We start from the raw sequence: 13,227 nt of genomic DNA, 5'->3' as shown, positions 1-13,227 counted from the left end.
TGCTGGGTCTACTCCTCACCCTCCTCTGCAGTGATAAAACGATTATGTTGTAGTACAGAGTCTGAACAGTCTGATCAGGGAAGTAACGCCACACCAGCTTGGTGACATCCTCCTGTCTGTAGTTCCCTTCTGGCAAACCGGTCAACATGATCGTGGAGAACGTAGAACCTTGAGATTGGGCTTTCTACAAGACACAAGGTTCAAGAACCAAAGTTTATGTGAAGAGAAACTTTGCAGCACTTTTTAAAAAATATATTACTATAACTGACCACATAGAGAAGACAAAATGAAACCAAGTTTAGCAGAAAAAAAGAAATGTGGCTTTTGAGGTCGGTATTTGGAAAAATGGACGCCTCTTGGTATTTACTCAAGGATTCCTGTTTAACACATGAAACCTTGGTTTATAAAATGCACTCACCTCAATGTCATCAGGTTCCCTGACAGTTAAATACTCTAGAAGTGTAAAACACACACAGTTAGTAACAGTCAACACTTTATATCTGGAGGTTAATTTTAGTTTCTCTCACCTGGGATTGTGAACCAAGGAGCGACAGTGGGGAACACAAAGGGACTAGTTGTCATTGTGATCCAATATGGTGAAGTGCTGCGTTGTGGGATGGTAATATCTTCTGTTGGGACAGTTGCACCATCAACAGCAACATCACTGTCTGGCAAAGCTTTGTGTGGCAATCTTGGTGCTGCACAAGCAAAAATAAGTTTTGTTTAATTTTTTGTGGGGGAAAGAAAAGGAAAAAGCACAACAGGTTTTTAATGTTTACAGTGATCCAGTAATTTCAATGTTTTGACTTTTATTTTAACTTTAAGCACCTTTACAGATACCCAAGGTATCATAGGCATCAGAAAAAAAATGATTAGAGAGTTAGACCAAATGCCAGTCTGAAAAAGTGGAGTTTAAGTAATGGCTCTGGTTCATGTGTCTAGGGCAGAGACAAGCAGAAGGGAATTGACCGCTGATGGAGCAAAGATTTCTGGAGGGACCAGAAAAGAGGTCAGAGAGATAACAAGGCAAATGAGCATCAAAGGATTTGTGGGAAGGAGAATCACAGTGTTAGTGAATCAAAGTTGAGGGAATGTGTCACAATGATTTATTGTGGACAACAATAAAGCAGCAGTTTTTCTTCACTTTATCCACAGTCCAGGGGAGAACTGACAAATATATTCAAGAGAAAAATATATTTTTCTCGGATGAGAGGTGAAACGTCTTCAAGCAACTTAAAGAAGTCCAGACGCCTTTTTTTGCAAGCTCCTTTGATTACGATGACCTGGATGACTGAGAACCTTCACAGACATATATTCAAGAGTGTTTCACAAACAGAAAGCTAAAGAAAGGCCTTACCAGATGACCTTCCATTAACTTTACCTATCTTTTAAAAAAAAAAAAAAAAAAATCATATTTGTTTAAAATCCCATTTAAAACACACTTACGCAGTGAGGTACATCCACTGTGTGGTATTTCCAGCCTTGACAATTTGTGGCCGGTGGCCCGTTTTAGAAGGCTGTACCAAACACCAAGGCGATCAGCATCACGAAGAGACTCAAATTCGATAAACACCTGAAACACAAGAAAGAAAATTTATTCTGAACATTTTAATTTTACCTTCTAAATGTTAAAAATAAGTGCTAAGCACACGTGGAAAGAGTGAGCTAAGCACAGCTTTATTGTGGAGTTCACTGGATTCAAAAGTCAGAAATCCTGGCTCAATGATGCACTGGAGCCGTGCTCAACGTGACCCCTGCACTAATGCTCTAATGTGATGAACACTAGTGCTTCACAGCAATCTGTCTTTACTATCTCTATAGTTTTGCGGTTGTGCTTTCCTCAAGATAAGTAGCATCCAAATCCAGACACATTATCTCTTTTTAAGGATGGATTTATGAGGGTTGGTGCATGTCATTTAGTTTGGTGTGTAAGCAGTTAATCTGTCAATTTTTCTGTATGGTTAAGAATACACTTACACAAGCACATATCTCATTCGGCCTTTCACAAACTTCTAACACATGCACTTGTTGGCATTTATGAGTGTTTATACCTTGTTGAGAAGAGGCAGGTAGTTTCTTATAAAATCCATTTTTTTCAAAGCTTCTCTGAGATCCCGGGACTCGCCTGGTGAGATGTTCCTGATGTAGATTGTTCGTGCTCCATTGTCAGTCACTTGCTGCTTCGAGAAAACCGGGTTAACGTGAAAAAAACAAAAAACCCACAAAAAGTATGACATTCGAAACATTCTCATACTACAGTTCCAAGATCAAGGTCATAAGTTTGCACTTATATTCACACAGCAGGTATGCACCCTGGCAGCCATCTTCTTTATTCAAATTTATAATTGCAGCTCTTGCTGTTTTTGATAACACTGGTTGAAAAAATATTTAAACCAATGTACACACAGTGCTGTGAAAAACGCATTTGGCGCCTTCCCAATTTTGTAGTTTTTTTGCACACGTTTCAAATCATTAAACAAATGTTTAAAAAAAACCATACAAAATGCAGTTTTAAATTTTTATTCCAGGAAAAAAAGTTCTCCAAACCTTTCCTAACCCTGTATGAATATCTGAAAAAACGGGTATGTCCCCATTTTTCAAGGTGTTTTGACTTGGATGTGAGTGCTTCCAGTTATGACTTTATACTCTGACCAATAAATCTAAAGGTATTCTAGCGTAGTCTTTGTTCCTGAGATATGTGTGTTACTTACATAGCACAGCCGTTTCATCAGAGACTTATAAAACTCAAGCTGAAAGAAAAAAAACAAAAATAGTTAAAAATCATTACATCACTTTGGATTCGGTTTGATTTATTTCAGCTTAAAGATGTTTTTTTTCTACAAAAAAGAAAATATTTTTAAAAATTTATAATCACACTTTAAAAAAAGAAGAAGCAGAAACAGATTATTTTCGAATAATTTTAATAACATCTGTCACAACAGTAAAGTGCATTATCTACACACATTGCTTACCGGCGTCATTAAAATGTCGCCCTTCTCAACCTGCAGTCGAAGTTTAGACCCATTGAGAATAAAATCATGTTTTTCTGATGCTAGCACGATGTTTTTGGCTGCCACTGCTGTCGGCATGAGGGCAAAAGCCTGAAGGAAAAACAAACAACCAAACACTGATTTCAACTGAATAATCATGAAGACAGGCACTCACAAAATATGTATTAACTAACTAAATGTTAGTTAGGTCGTCTTAGAAAAGACATTTAGAATCCCATTAAAATGAAGGTAATAATCCAGCCCAATGCAAATTCATGGCCTGGTGCTTACCATGCGCGCCTGTGGTATAACGTAGATCGTATCGTCGTAATATTCAAATCTGTGTCGAGTGAGCAGACCGGCGATGTCCTCCTCTGCGTAACAGCCATCGTGATACTCTGGCAGGTTGCTTATTGACAGCACCTTGTAATCAAGCGAAACAAGCTGTGCAAAAGAAAAGAAATTCAGAATCTGTTTACAATTGCAATTGAAGAAATTCCAGACAGAAATCTGAAAAATGCAAACATTAACTTATAAACTGTGCCTCACTTTGAGCACTGTCTACAACTATGAACACAATGAGGTACATCAGAATAAAATACCTATTACAAAATGTTTCTGATGGTAACTTTCTTTTTACTGTGCATATAATTTGCATATAATTTGAACATTTTAAACCAGCTTTTTAATAAAGGAGTTTTAGTATGTGTTAGTACATGAGATAATTGTTTTATTACGATACTAAATTGGTAATCAAGAATCGTGCAATTCTATTAAGTGTCTATACTGACTACAAAATCTCTGGTATTGCGACATCCCTACTGAATTTTTAACATTTTTCTACATTTACACCTACTTGAGTGTCACCTGACAATGAGATATAACCCAACTATAAACTTTTAAAACAAATTGAACTATTTCAGATCAAAACTTAACCACTTTGACAAAGCATGTTTTTCTTACAGGTATAATTTAAGTGTTTTTTTAATGTTACCTTTGAATGGGGAAGCCTGACTGTCTTGAGACAACCTGTAAAGTGCAGAGCAAAAGAAAAACAGAAAATAATTATAAAATAGAAAATATCTTCACATTTGAGAAATCTTTCATACAGATCTTTGGGGATTTCTTACGGATTCTTTCTGGACGCAGTTGCTCTTGTATCCGTTCCCCAAATGTTGGGTGGGTAGGAGCGACCGGCTGATCCTTTGAGATCTTCTTTGCAGTCACAGAGACTTAGAATAAAGGAAATGTAGTTAAGTTAAATAGTGGTAGTTTAGATAGGATGCAAATTACCCAGCTGATTTAAATAAAAATCTGAAAACTGTTCTCGTCAAGAAGCACAGTCTTTAGCTTTTGATTCCGTCCAACATCTTGCTGTCAAAGATACTCCACACTTGAAGGTGTTTTCTGTCCACTTACCTTTGTCCTTTGTAACCGTTTCTACACTTTCAACTCTTTGCTTTGCCTCCACAGAAATCTCAGGTGATTTTCCTGCAGTCTGCTGTTGTGTTTCTTCTTGTAGAGCAGAATCTGAGCTCTGCTCGGTCTGTTCTGAAGCTTTGAGTGAATCTTCTGGACTTTTGATGACAGTTTGTGGTTTCTGAGGTGGATCAGTGGGTTTTGGTGGCGATATATTTGGCTTGGTCTCAGCTGCACTAGTTGGTAGTTGATTCTCACTCGATATAGCTGGTAACGTCTGATTATCTTTGCCGTCAGTAGAAGTTTCAACTTCTGTGTGGTCCTCCCTTTCAGAAGCTGATGCTTTTCGTGCTTCACCTTTAGGCCCCATCGCAGATTCATGAATCTTTGTTTCAGGTTTCTTGTGTTTTGTCTCTACATCAGGCTTATCCTCTGACGTTGTTGATTTAGAAGGATCCACTTTTTCTTTTTTCAGAGTTCCTGCTGTTTTAGATTTCTGCGTCGTTGAGGCCGTTTCTCCTTTGGAAGTCAAGACTTTTGGCTCACCATCAACTGCAGCACCTTTAATTGGTTCAACAACCTTCATAGCATTGGCTGTATTTTTAGGCGCCACCACAGCTTCTTTAGCACCGGTTTGAGACCCTTTGGGTTTAGGTTTTCCTTTCAAATCACTGGTGTTAGGCTGCTTTTCGGGACTCTTCGTAGATTTACTCTTAGATTTTTCGAGGCTTGAAGCTGCTTCTTCAGCCTTATCACCAGTTTTTACAGTTTTAGCTTTTTGCTCAGCTGAGATGTTTTTCGCTTTGGAAACCGAGACTTTTGCTGTAGTTTCCAGTTTAGTTTTTGTGGTTTTCTTGGATGCAATTTCCTGTAAACAAAGATAATTTCGGATTAATCAGATTACTGATAATTTTGCCACAGAAGAGCAGTGATGTTAATATTTGTATTTCTCAAGGGAAAACAAAGTTACCTTTTCATTAACAACACTGACAGTTACTTCTTTTATGTCAAAGTTCTTTAAGCTCTTCAGTTTCTCAGCATCTTCCTGTTTCTCGAAACACACAACTGCCTGGGTGTGCACAAACACACACACACACACACACACACACACATTAATTTGCATTACTACCAAAAGTATTAAGTTACTACATTCAGACTAAAACTCATACATGAGCACTTGTCATGAGCTTACAAGTATTTATTGACAAGTTTGAGTTTTCCAAGCAAACTATAAGCAACGGTGGCAACTTGCAAGCAACCAATGCGATTCCAAGGATGTTTTCAGTGCAATGTGTATATATAGATTTAAAAAATGCATAATGCAAAGCAGCAAAATAAAAACAAAATACATTGTGTATGCTTTCATAGGATTAGACTTGAGCAGAAACTTTCTGACATTGCGATGTCTATATAAAAGCTCAGTATAATCCAAAGTAGCCATGAATGTGAGGGCTGCAAGACCACAGAAGAAAAATAAGGATAACCAACTGACTTTAAACCGCATGATGAATGCATGACTACAATTAATGAATGGACAGTACATTTATAGAGAATTGTAGCTACGGTGCATAAATATCTATCTTAGATTGCAGAAGCAAACCAGGAGACACATTTTCTCTAGATTCACAAGCAGGTCAATGAACTCATCCATCTATAACAGTGAGCAAATTTCAGTGTACACACCTGTAATTTTGACCTAAACAAAACAACTGACTTGGTTTTTCCGAATTTCTCCACAGCAGAAATCACTTCACTGTGAGAGAGACTACTGACAATCCCTTGTAGCCTCACCATGGTTGGAGGGGAAGATTTAGCAGCCTGTGGAAACACAGCGAAGAAAAATATGAACAAACCAAATGCAGATTTCATCATGACAATTTGACTCAAAGTTTGTGCTTGTATAAATTTGTGCTGAAGGATTTAATCTTGGTTTTCTGGCATCAACAATCACGTCACTGTCACCTGTCACTGACCACATAAATTGTCCAAAACTGTCCATTCATGAAAAAAGGCATCATGTGAAGTCACCTTGGTCTTCTCTGTGCTAGGCCTCCCTTTAACTGATTCTGGAGATGCAGAACGTGAGGACGATGATGTTGATGGGGACGACTTCATCTTGGCTAGCTCAGCCAGCAGGGCAGGAGCCAAAGTTTTGACGACAGTCTCCAGGTCAGACTGTTTTGATAAGGACTGGAGAGCTAAAAGACCACAGGTACAAAAGAGATTCACACTTTGGTGGGTCCCAAGTCTCAAAAATCATCTACTGCTTCTGAAAGTTTTATAATAGTAGAAAAAACTATACTGACATTTTCTGGTGGTACTGGTCTTTATTTATAATTTGCATTAGTAAAGTTAATGTTGTGTGTGTGTGTGTGTGTGTGTGTGTGTGTGTGTGTGTGTTTGGGAGGGGGGGGGGGGGCAACTTTGATCTTAGAAAAACCTAATGAGTACATACCAAAAAATACCATGAAGTAATTTTCAAACCTGATGTTTCCAGCAGTTTCTTTGCCAAGATCTTCGAGCTGCTCAACTTTCGCATAGGAGATGACCTCTCTGTCGACGATCGCCTCTCCCAGCTTCTCCTCGGTGGTGAACGTTTCTCATCTCTTCTTCTCGGCGAGGATCGTCTCTCGCGTCCCCTTGAGCGTGATCGATATCGTGAAGAGGAAGGACGGTCATACCATGAGGAGTCAGAATGAGACCGGGACCTGAAAAAAGTATTAATCAAAGAACTTAATGACTCATAAACATCTCAAAGCACACATCCAGCATGGATACAAAAGGTAAATAGTCCACCAATTAAGTGTTTTTAAATTTACATTATTAAATAAATTACATTTCGCCCTCTCCACTGGAGAGCTAAATCTTTTTGATTGATCCTAGTTCTCAAAATGTATGTTGGACAGACCTGCGATTACGTCTGGAGCTGTAGGGAGATCGTGATCGGCTTCTGTGTCTCTGCCTTCGGGGGCTGCATGATCGAGAACGGGAATGACTAATTCGTCTGTCCCTCCTACGCTCCAAGTCACGGCGGCGACGTGGACTGCCAGAGCGGGAACGGCTACTTCGTCTGTCCCTGCTACGCTCCGAGTCATGATGGCTGCGGGAGCGGGAACGGCTACTTGGCCTATTTCTTCTTCGCAACGAGTCACGATGAGTGCGGGGGCTGCGAGAGCGGGAACGGCTACTTTGCCTGTCCCTGCTACGCTCCGAGTCACGATGGCTCCGGGGGCTGCAGGAACGGGAACGACTCTCATGTCTGGTTTTCTTCTGGGAAGTCTCAGCAGAAGTTGAGGGAGAGGGCTTGGCACCTGATGCACTAACAATTGCATATAAAAAGAAAGGCACATGTTAAATCAAAGAAAATGAAAGCCTCCAATACTGGTATGTTTTTTTATTCGCCAAATGACTTGAAATGAAGATATTTACCCTGGCAGTGATGCTATTTCACCGTTCCATTCTGGGTATCTGTGGAAAAACACAGATACATTTTTGTCAGATGTTGCAAGATAGAATGTCCTTAAAAATATATTATTGTTCATTAATCCAGAAACTCAGAAATGTATTCAGCCTTTCAACAATTTAGGTTAGGGAAAATGGCGCATGGTAAATGCTGCAAATCATTAAGGTGCTTTAAATTAAAAAAATACAAATGAACAGTTCTTAGGGAGCTATCCTAGCATTACAACCCCGGCATCATTTTGGCACACCCATGGTTGTGCTGCCCCAAAGATATCGGTTCATAATCACGAAGTACAGAGAAGAAAGATTGACCGCTTTCGCAGAAGTTTGCAGTTCTCGATGTGAAGGCTGGTATTCTGGTGGGAGACCCAATCCTAGTGGTCACAACAAAACACAAACATTTAGACAAGGTTTATTATTATCAGGAGCAACGTTTGTCATTGACATCACTTGCTGATAAAAGGTCACTAAACTTTGCAGTGGCCTTAAAAAAATTCTTAAAATATTAAAAGTTAGTCCTTCACTGAACGCAGAAGCATTATAACATTAGCCAGGAGCCTGGATTGTATTTAAACCTTCATAGGCCAAAAACCAGGAACAAATAAGCGTGACACATTATACCTTTCCTGGGATAAAATTTTAAAAGTGAAATGATTTAGTATATATAGAAAACACAAGTCAAACATCTGATTACAAACAACCAAAACAAAAGGTCAATTAGGCTCTGGATTCTGGACTCTCAGGCTCTTCTTATGGCATCAAACGTTCCCGAAGCTCCAAGAAGGTCGTCTCAGGAGAGGCCAAGTTTGGATTAGGACAAAATGCACCACCTATGACGATCACAGTTGGAGTAGCGACAGGAAGATGACGTTGAAATACACCAGAAGAGGAAGGCGCTGTTTTTTTGACGAGGAGCTCAAATGTGAAATTTGGTGCAGCGAAGGAAGGCCGATCCATAAAGAGAGATTCAACAACAAATCAAATCAAATCTGGTGCTTGTGTAGCTCATGACTGGGCGCAGCGGGTGCTTATGTTTGTGGTAGTAAATGATGTTGCCTTTTGGGACACAGAAACACTAACTTAAAAAGAAAGTATGAGTAAAAAAAAGAAAAAAGAAGAAGAAGCGAGTATTACACAAAAACAAGGTGCCTACTAATGTGAAATAAAGGACAAAACACACTATTCTTAACTCTAATGACAAAAGACAAAAAGGGGAACTTTCACATTCAGCAACAGTTCCAGAAAAAGCAAAGCTGAATGTGCACTGTGGAACAGCAGCCCAAGAACAGAGACAAATGAAAAAACAGCCGTCTTCCAACATTTTCTGATGCACAGGCTCTTCAGGTTTGCAGGTTTCTCCTCATCACGTCATCTGAGGCCTTGGTTCCATTGTTAGCAAAAGCCTTGAATGTCTTCGCATCAGTTTATGTCAATTTAAAAGAGATTAAATCTATCAATTGCAAGTACAGACCACTGAAGATTCTGAAGGTCTCTTATTAGTAGTGTTTTTCAATTACAATATCTGATAGACATATAGTTAACTTTAGTCTGCACTGTAATCCTTCAGAAATTCTGGTACAGAATACTGAATTGCAGAAATATGTGAAAAATTTGTCCAAATGTTTGCAAGCCAAGTTGGTAGTCTTCCTATAGTCACCATCATGCAGGAATAGTGAACAAAACAAACAAATAAACTTTAAAGTAGCATACATGAAGTTTTTCCCAAACCAAAGTCCTATAATTTGATCCAAAATCAAATAAAAAACAAAACAAAACAAAAAACATTGCATGTCAAATAAATAAAAACCGACAGAAAGCAAAAACATCGAACAATCTTCCACTTACCTTCATCTGAGTACATTCCTTGTTACATAGAGAGCAGGTATGAGGAAAGACCCTAGGTGAAGCGGCAGTGTAGTCTTGCATATGGGCCAGCACTGGGATATTCCCTGTCACTTCTACCTTTGCTGGAAGCTGCTTGGTGGAAGCGGGCTGCGGTATATGAATGAAATTCATGAAGTTCTGCATTAGGGGAGAGAGACCCGGAGGAACGGGCATCATGAGCCCTGGCATGAGGGACGGCTGTGGAACTGGCTTTGCAGCCGAAAAAACTTGAGACTGCAAAGCTTGTCCCATATGCACAGCTGGCTGATTCTGCATCTGCTGCAACCCAATCGGCAGGTTAGGTACCTGGGCCGTCTGCTGCTGCTGCTTCAGTTGCTGCTGTTGTATCTGCTGCTTTAGTTGTTGCTGTTGCTGCTGCGTCTGCTGCTGCTTCAGTTGTTGCTGCTGCATCTGCTGCTGCTTCAGTTGTTGCTGCTGCATCTGCTGCTGCATCTGCTTCAGTTGTTGCTGTTGCGTCTGCTTCAGTTGTTGCTGTTGCGTCTGCATCAGTTGTTGCTGTTGCATCTGCTGCTGCTTCAGTTGTTGCTGTTGCGTCTGCATCAGTTGTTGCTGTTGCGTCTGCTGCTGCTTCAGTTGTTGCTGTTGCGTCTGCTGCTGCTTCAGTTGTTGCATCTGCTTCAGTTGTTGCTGTTGCGTCTGCTGCTGCTTCAGTTGTTGCGTCTGCTGCTGCTGCTTTGGTGGTGGTTGTTGCATTGTCTGTTTCACCTGTTGCTGTTGTACCTGCTTCTGCTGCATTTGCTGTTTGTTCATCTGCTCAGAAACATTTGATACTTGCCCGTGAGTCTTACTCTTTTCTTTGATGTGACTGTCGCTGCTGCTGCTGCCAATGAGTACAAGGCCAGGTCGGCTTGGATGCACACTACGAACTATATTAGGAGTTAGTTGGCTTTTTGATGCTGACTGGCGATCTGGCTCTGGATTTTTCAACGGAAGGGCTTTAGTGACTTCTGCTTTAAGAGGTCTTATGTCTGTGTCTGTCTTTGGCAGAGAGAAACCTTTGAAGATTTCTTGAGATGACTGGTTCGGTTGGGTGTGCAGTTGTTGAGCTGGATCACTGCTTCGCATTGAGCCATGACTGGTAAAAGAGCTGCCTTGATCACGGGAAGAAACCAAGGTGCTGTTTTTCACCTCTGTCATACTTTTTTGCAGTGGTTCTCGACTGTGACCGCTACTATCATAGGAGCCCATCAGCAGCGTACCTCCACTTCCACCACTACTGGCTCCACTGCTGCTCCGTCCAATTTCATCCCCAAAGCTTCCAGTATATTTTCCAGTATGTCCATAATCAATCACTTTACTTGGTTGGACAATAGGTGACAATTCATCCTGACGCATCCCTTCCCCTCTTGAAGTACTCAACCTTTCCCTTCCACTCATACTTGTGGTGGAATGAGGATCATAGTAGGATTTTGATGGATCTGCTGTTGCAGATCTCTTTGCCTTTTCCATGCGGATTTGTCGTAAGATAAAAGGCAGGTTGTCAGGAGTCATCTGATCTTCGGGGTATGAGATCAGATGTTCCAGGTCCTCTTTTTCAAGTCCAAACTGCATAAGGATGTTCACAGCTGTTTCTGAAGTGTACTTGGGACGAGTAGACTCTGCAGAACCCACAGGTTTGTCTGGCACTGGGTAGTCATAATCACCTAAGCCTGGAATGGATTGCACATTGTGCTCTCTTTCATTCGAGGCATTAAACCTACCGTCACCAGTGCTTAGATAGCTCAATGAAGCAGATGATGAACAGTATTTAGACGAATCATCCTCAGTTTCCCGTTTGTAGCTTGGCAACCAGTCCATGGAGCTAGTGCTACTTGCAACATCAGGAGGTCTTTGAGAGTTTGAGGACAACATGTAGGAAGTCACATCTTTGCTTGAAGAATGATACTCATGTCTTTGAGTAAAATGACTGCTCTTGTCTACAGGCTGATTTCTCACCTCCTCTCTGGCTCTGCTTATATGCATGTCTATGGACCTCTTTATGTCCTCTTCCATTGAAGTCTTACTCCCTTCTGGCCTGTAGCTCATTATTCCCCCAGATTTTGCAGGAGTCGCAGATGAAACTCCAGAAGAGCTAAAGCTGGACCCAGGCCCAAGATGAGGAGATGTCTTATGAGAGTCTCTCTCTGCCTGCATACTGGACTGTCCATAGCGCCCCTGGGCTGAACTTTGATTCCCAGAGGCATAGGGGTTATATGAGGGATGGGACATGGTGTTAGCAACCTTCAGAAGGTTTAGTAGACTGATGGCTGCAGCTGTCGGGCAGGGGGGTGTTGTGGGTATAAATGGGGCAGGTGTGTTGGTTCGACCATCAACAGCAATAGCGTTATTTATCTGAGTCAACGCAAGGTGGGTTTTCAGCTGAGCCAGCCGCAAGCATGCAGCTTGCTGTCCGATCAGTAAAAAGCTCCCTGGGAGCCCACCCAGTAGGGGGCTCTGTTGGGGCCCTGGTGCAGGAGAAGGGGCGTAACGCTTCAATGACAATGGAAAGCTGGAAAGTTAAAAATAAAGAAAACAAAGAATAAAGGTTAATCAGTTGTACTGGGCCTCAGAATCTTGGAAAGATGAAATCCATCGTCCGGGAGGCCTTTTCTTAATTTGCAGACTCTGCTTTCCGAAGATCATTCATTCATACGGATTCATTCTGTTAGTATCATCTTCAGGTCTTCACTAGTAAGAAGGAAAGGTGGAAACAAAAGCATCAAAAACAGAGAAAAAGAGAAAACATGAGATTTAAACAATAGAGACACAGGAGACAACAACAACAAAATAGAAAGGAGGTGTTAATCTTAGAAGAATAAGGTTAATAGATCTTCCAAAGCAGCTTATCTTATCCTCCTCTATCTTTTGCATGTCCCTGATCTGTGGATAGAGACACAGAACATACACGCTAGTCGTCCAACATCTAGATGTTTCTAACAAGACCCATGATTAGTACCCAATAAGGTCGAACTAACATATGCACACAAATTTTGCTACACGGGTGTGGTTTTTTATTATGACGATCTCCAAGTCCAGTCCACAAGTTGCAGTGCTGTGCTTGGTAGGCAGCATTCAGAAGAGAGACGACGTATGGCTTGGAAAGTTGGTGAAGGAAGCTGGATCTGCTGTTGACTTTCTGGTAATGACAGCACACAGATGGACCTCAACCGGTGCAAATTGCCATTGTCATGAACACATTCTCCTACCCCCTAAACATGATCGCAATAAACCAAAGGAGCATGCTCAGTGGCAGGTTGGTGGCATAGAGCAGCTTATGATGATCTTCTGTCTCCTCAGAGGACACGATTAGACTCCTCCGCTCATCTTGAATTACAGCAGATAAGGGACTAAAGTTGAGTACCATAATTGATGCTCTGTTGTCTGCTTGCACTTAATTTAACTGGTTATATAAGCTCTCTGCACTTTCAGTGACTTTAGTGTCACTGTAAAATCATTTTGCACCATGGAATAA

The 13,227-nt window shown here is 40.9% G+C and overlaps 1 protein-coding gene across 6 annotated transcripts in view; it reads right to left on the bottom strand.

The window, feature by feature from the left end:
• LOC120718577 (zinc finger protein 638-like) overlaps positions 1–13,227 on the bottom strand; it is a 32,140-nt gene that overhangs the window by 17,265 nt on the left and 1,648 nt on the right. For 2 of the 6 annotated variants that reach the window (XM_040007125.1, XM_040007127.1), the window contains exons 2-20: positions 9,717–12,264; positions 8,184–8,245; positions 7,839–7,877; positions 7,318–7,728; positions 6,894–7,117; positions 6,438–6,607; positions 6,093–6,227; positions 5,380–5,478; positions 4,410–5,277; positions 4,121–4,222; positions 3,985–4,019; positions 3,282–3,434; positions 2,973–3,101; positions 2,712–2,750; positions 2,052–2,180; positions 1,447–1,573; positions 528–698; positions 419–453; positions 20–184 (exon numbers count right to left, since the gene is read on the bottom strand). In XM_040007125.1, the coding sequence (XP_039863059.1) occupies positions 20–184; positions 419–453; positions 528–698; positions 1,447–1,573; positions 2,052–2,180; positions 2,712–2,750; positions 2,973–3,101; positions 3,282–3,434; positions 3,985–4,019; positions 4,121–4,222; positions 4,410–5,277; positions 5,380–5,478; positions 6,093–6,227; positions 6,438–6,607; positions 6,894–7,117; positions 7,318–7,728; positions 7,839–7,877; positions 8,184–8,245; positions 9,717–11,984 (5,361 nt within the window). In that variant the 5' untranslated portion in view covers positions 11,985–12,264. The remainder of the gene's footprint in view (positions 1–19; positions 185–418; positions 454–527; positions 699–1,446; positions 1,574–2,051; positions 2,181–2,711; positions 2,751–2,972; positions 3,102–3,281; positions 3,435–3,984; positions 4,020–4,120; positions 4,223–4,409; positions 5,278–5,379; positions 5,479–6,092; positions 6,228–6,437; positions 6,608–6,893; positions 7,118–7,317; positions 7,729–7,838; positions 7,878–8,183; positions 8,246–9,716; positions 12,265–13,227) is intronic. The other 4 variants (XM_040007128.1, XM_040007130.1, XM_040007126.1 and 1 more) reach the window with 4 other exon arrangements.

This window comes from Simochromis diagramma, unplaced genomic scaffold, assembly GCF_900408965.1.
Source record: "Simochromis diagramma unplaced genomic scaffold, fSimDia1.1 OVJJ01000531.1, whole genome shotgun sequence".
Lineage (NCBI taxonomy): Eukaryota > Metazoa > Chordata > Actinopteri > Cichliformes > Cichlidae > Simochromis > Simochromis diagramma.
This window is presented reverse-complemented; position numbering and strand designations above follow the sequence as displayed.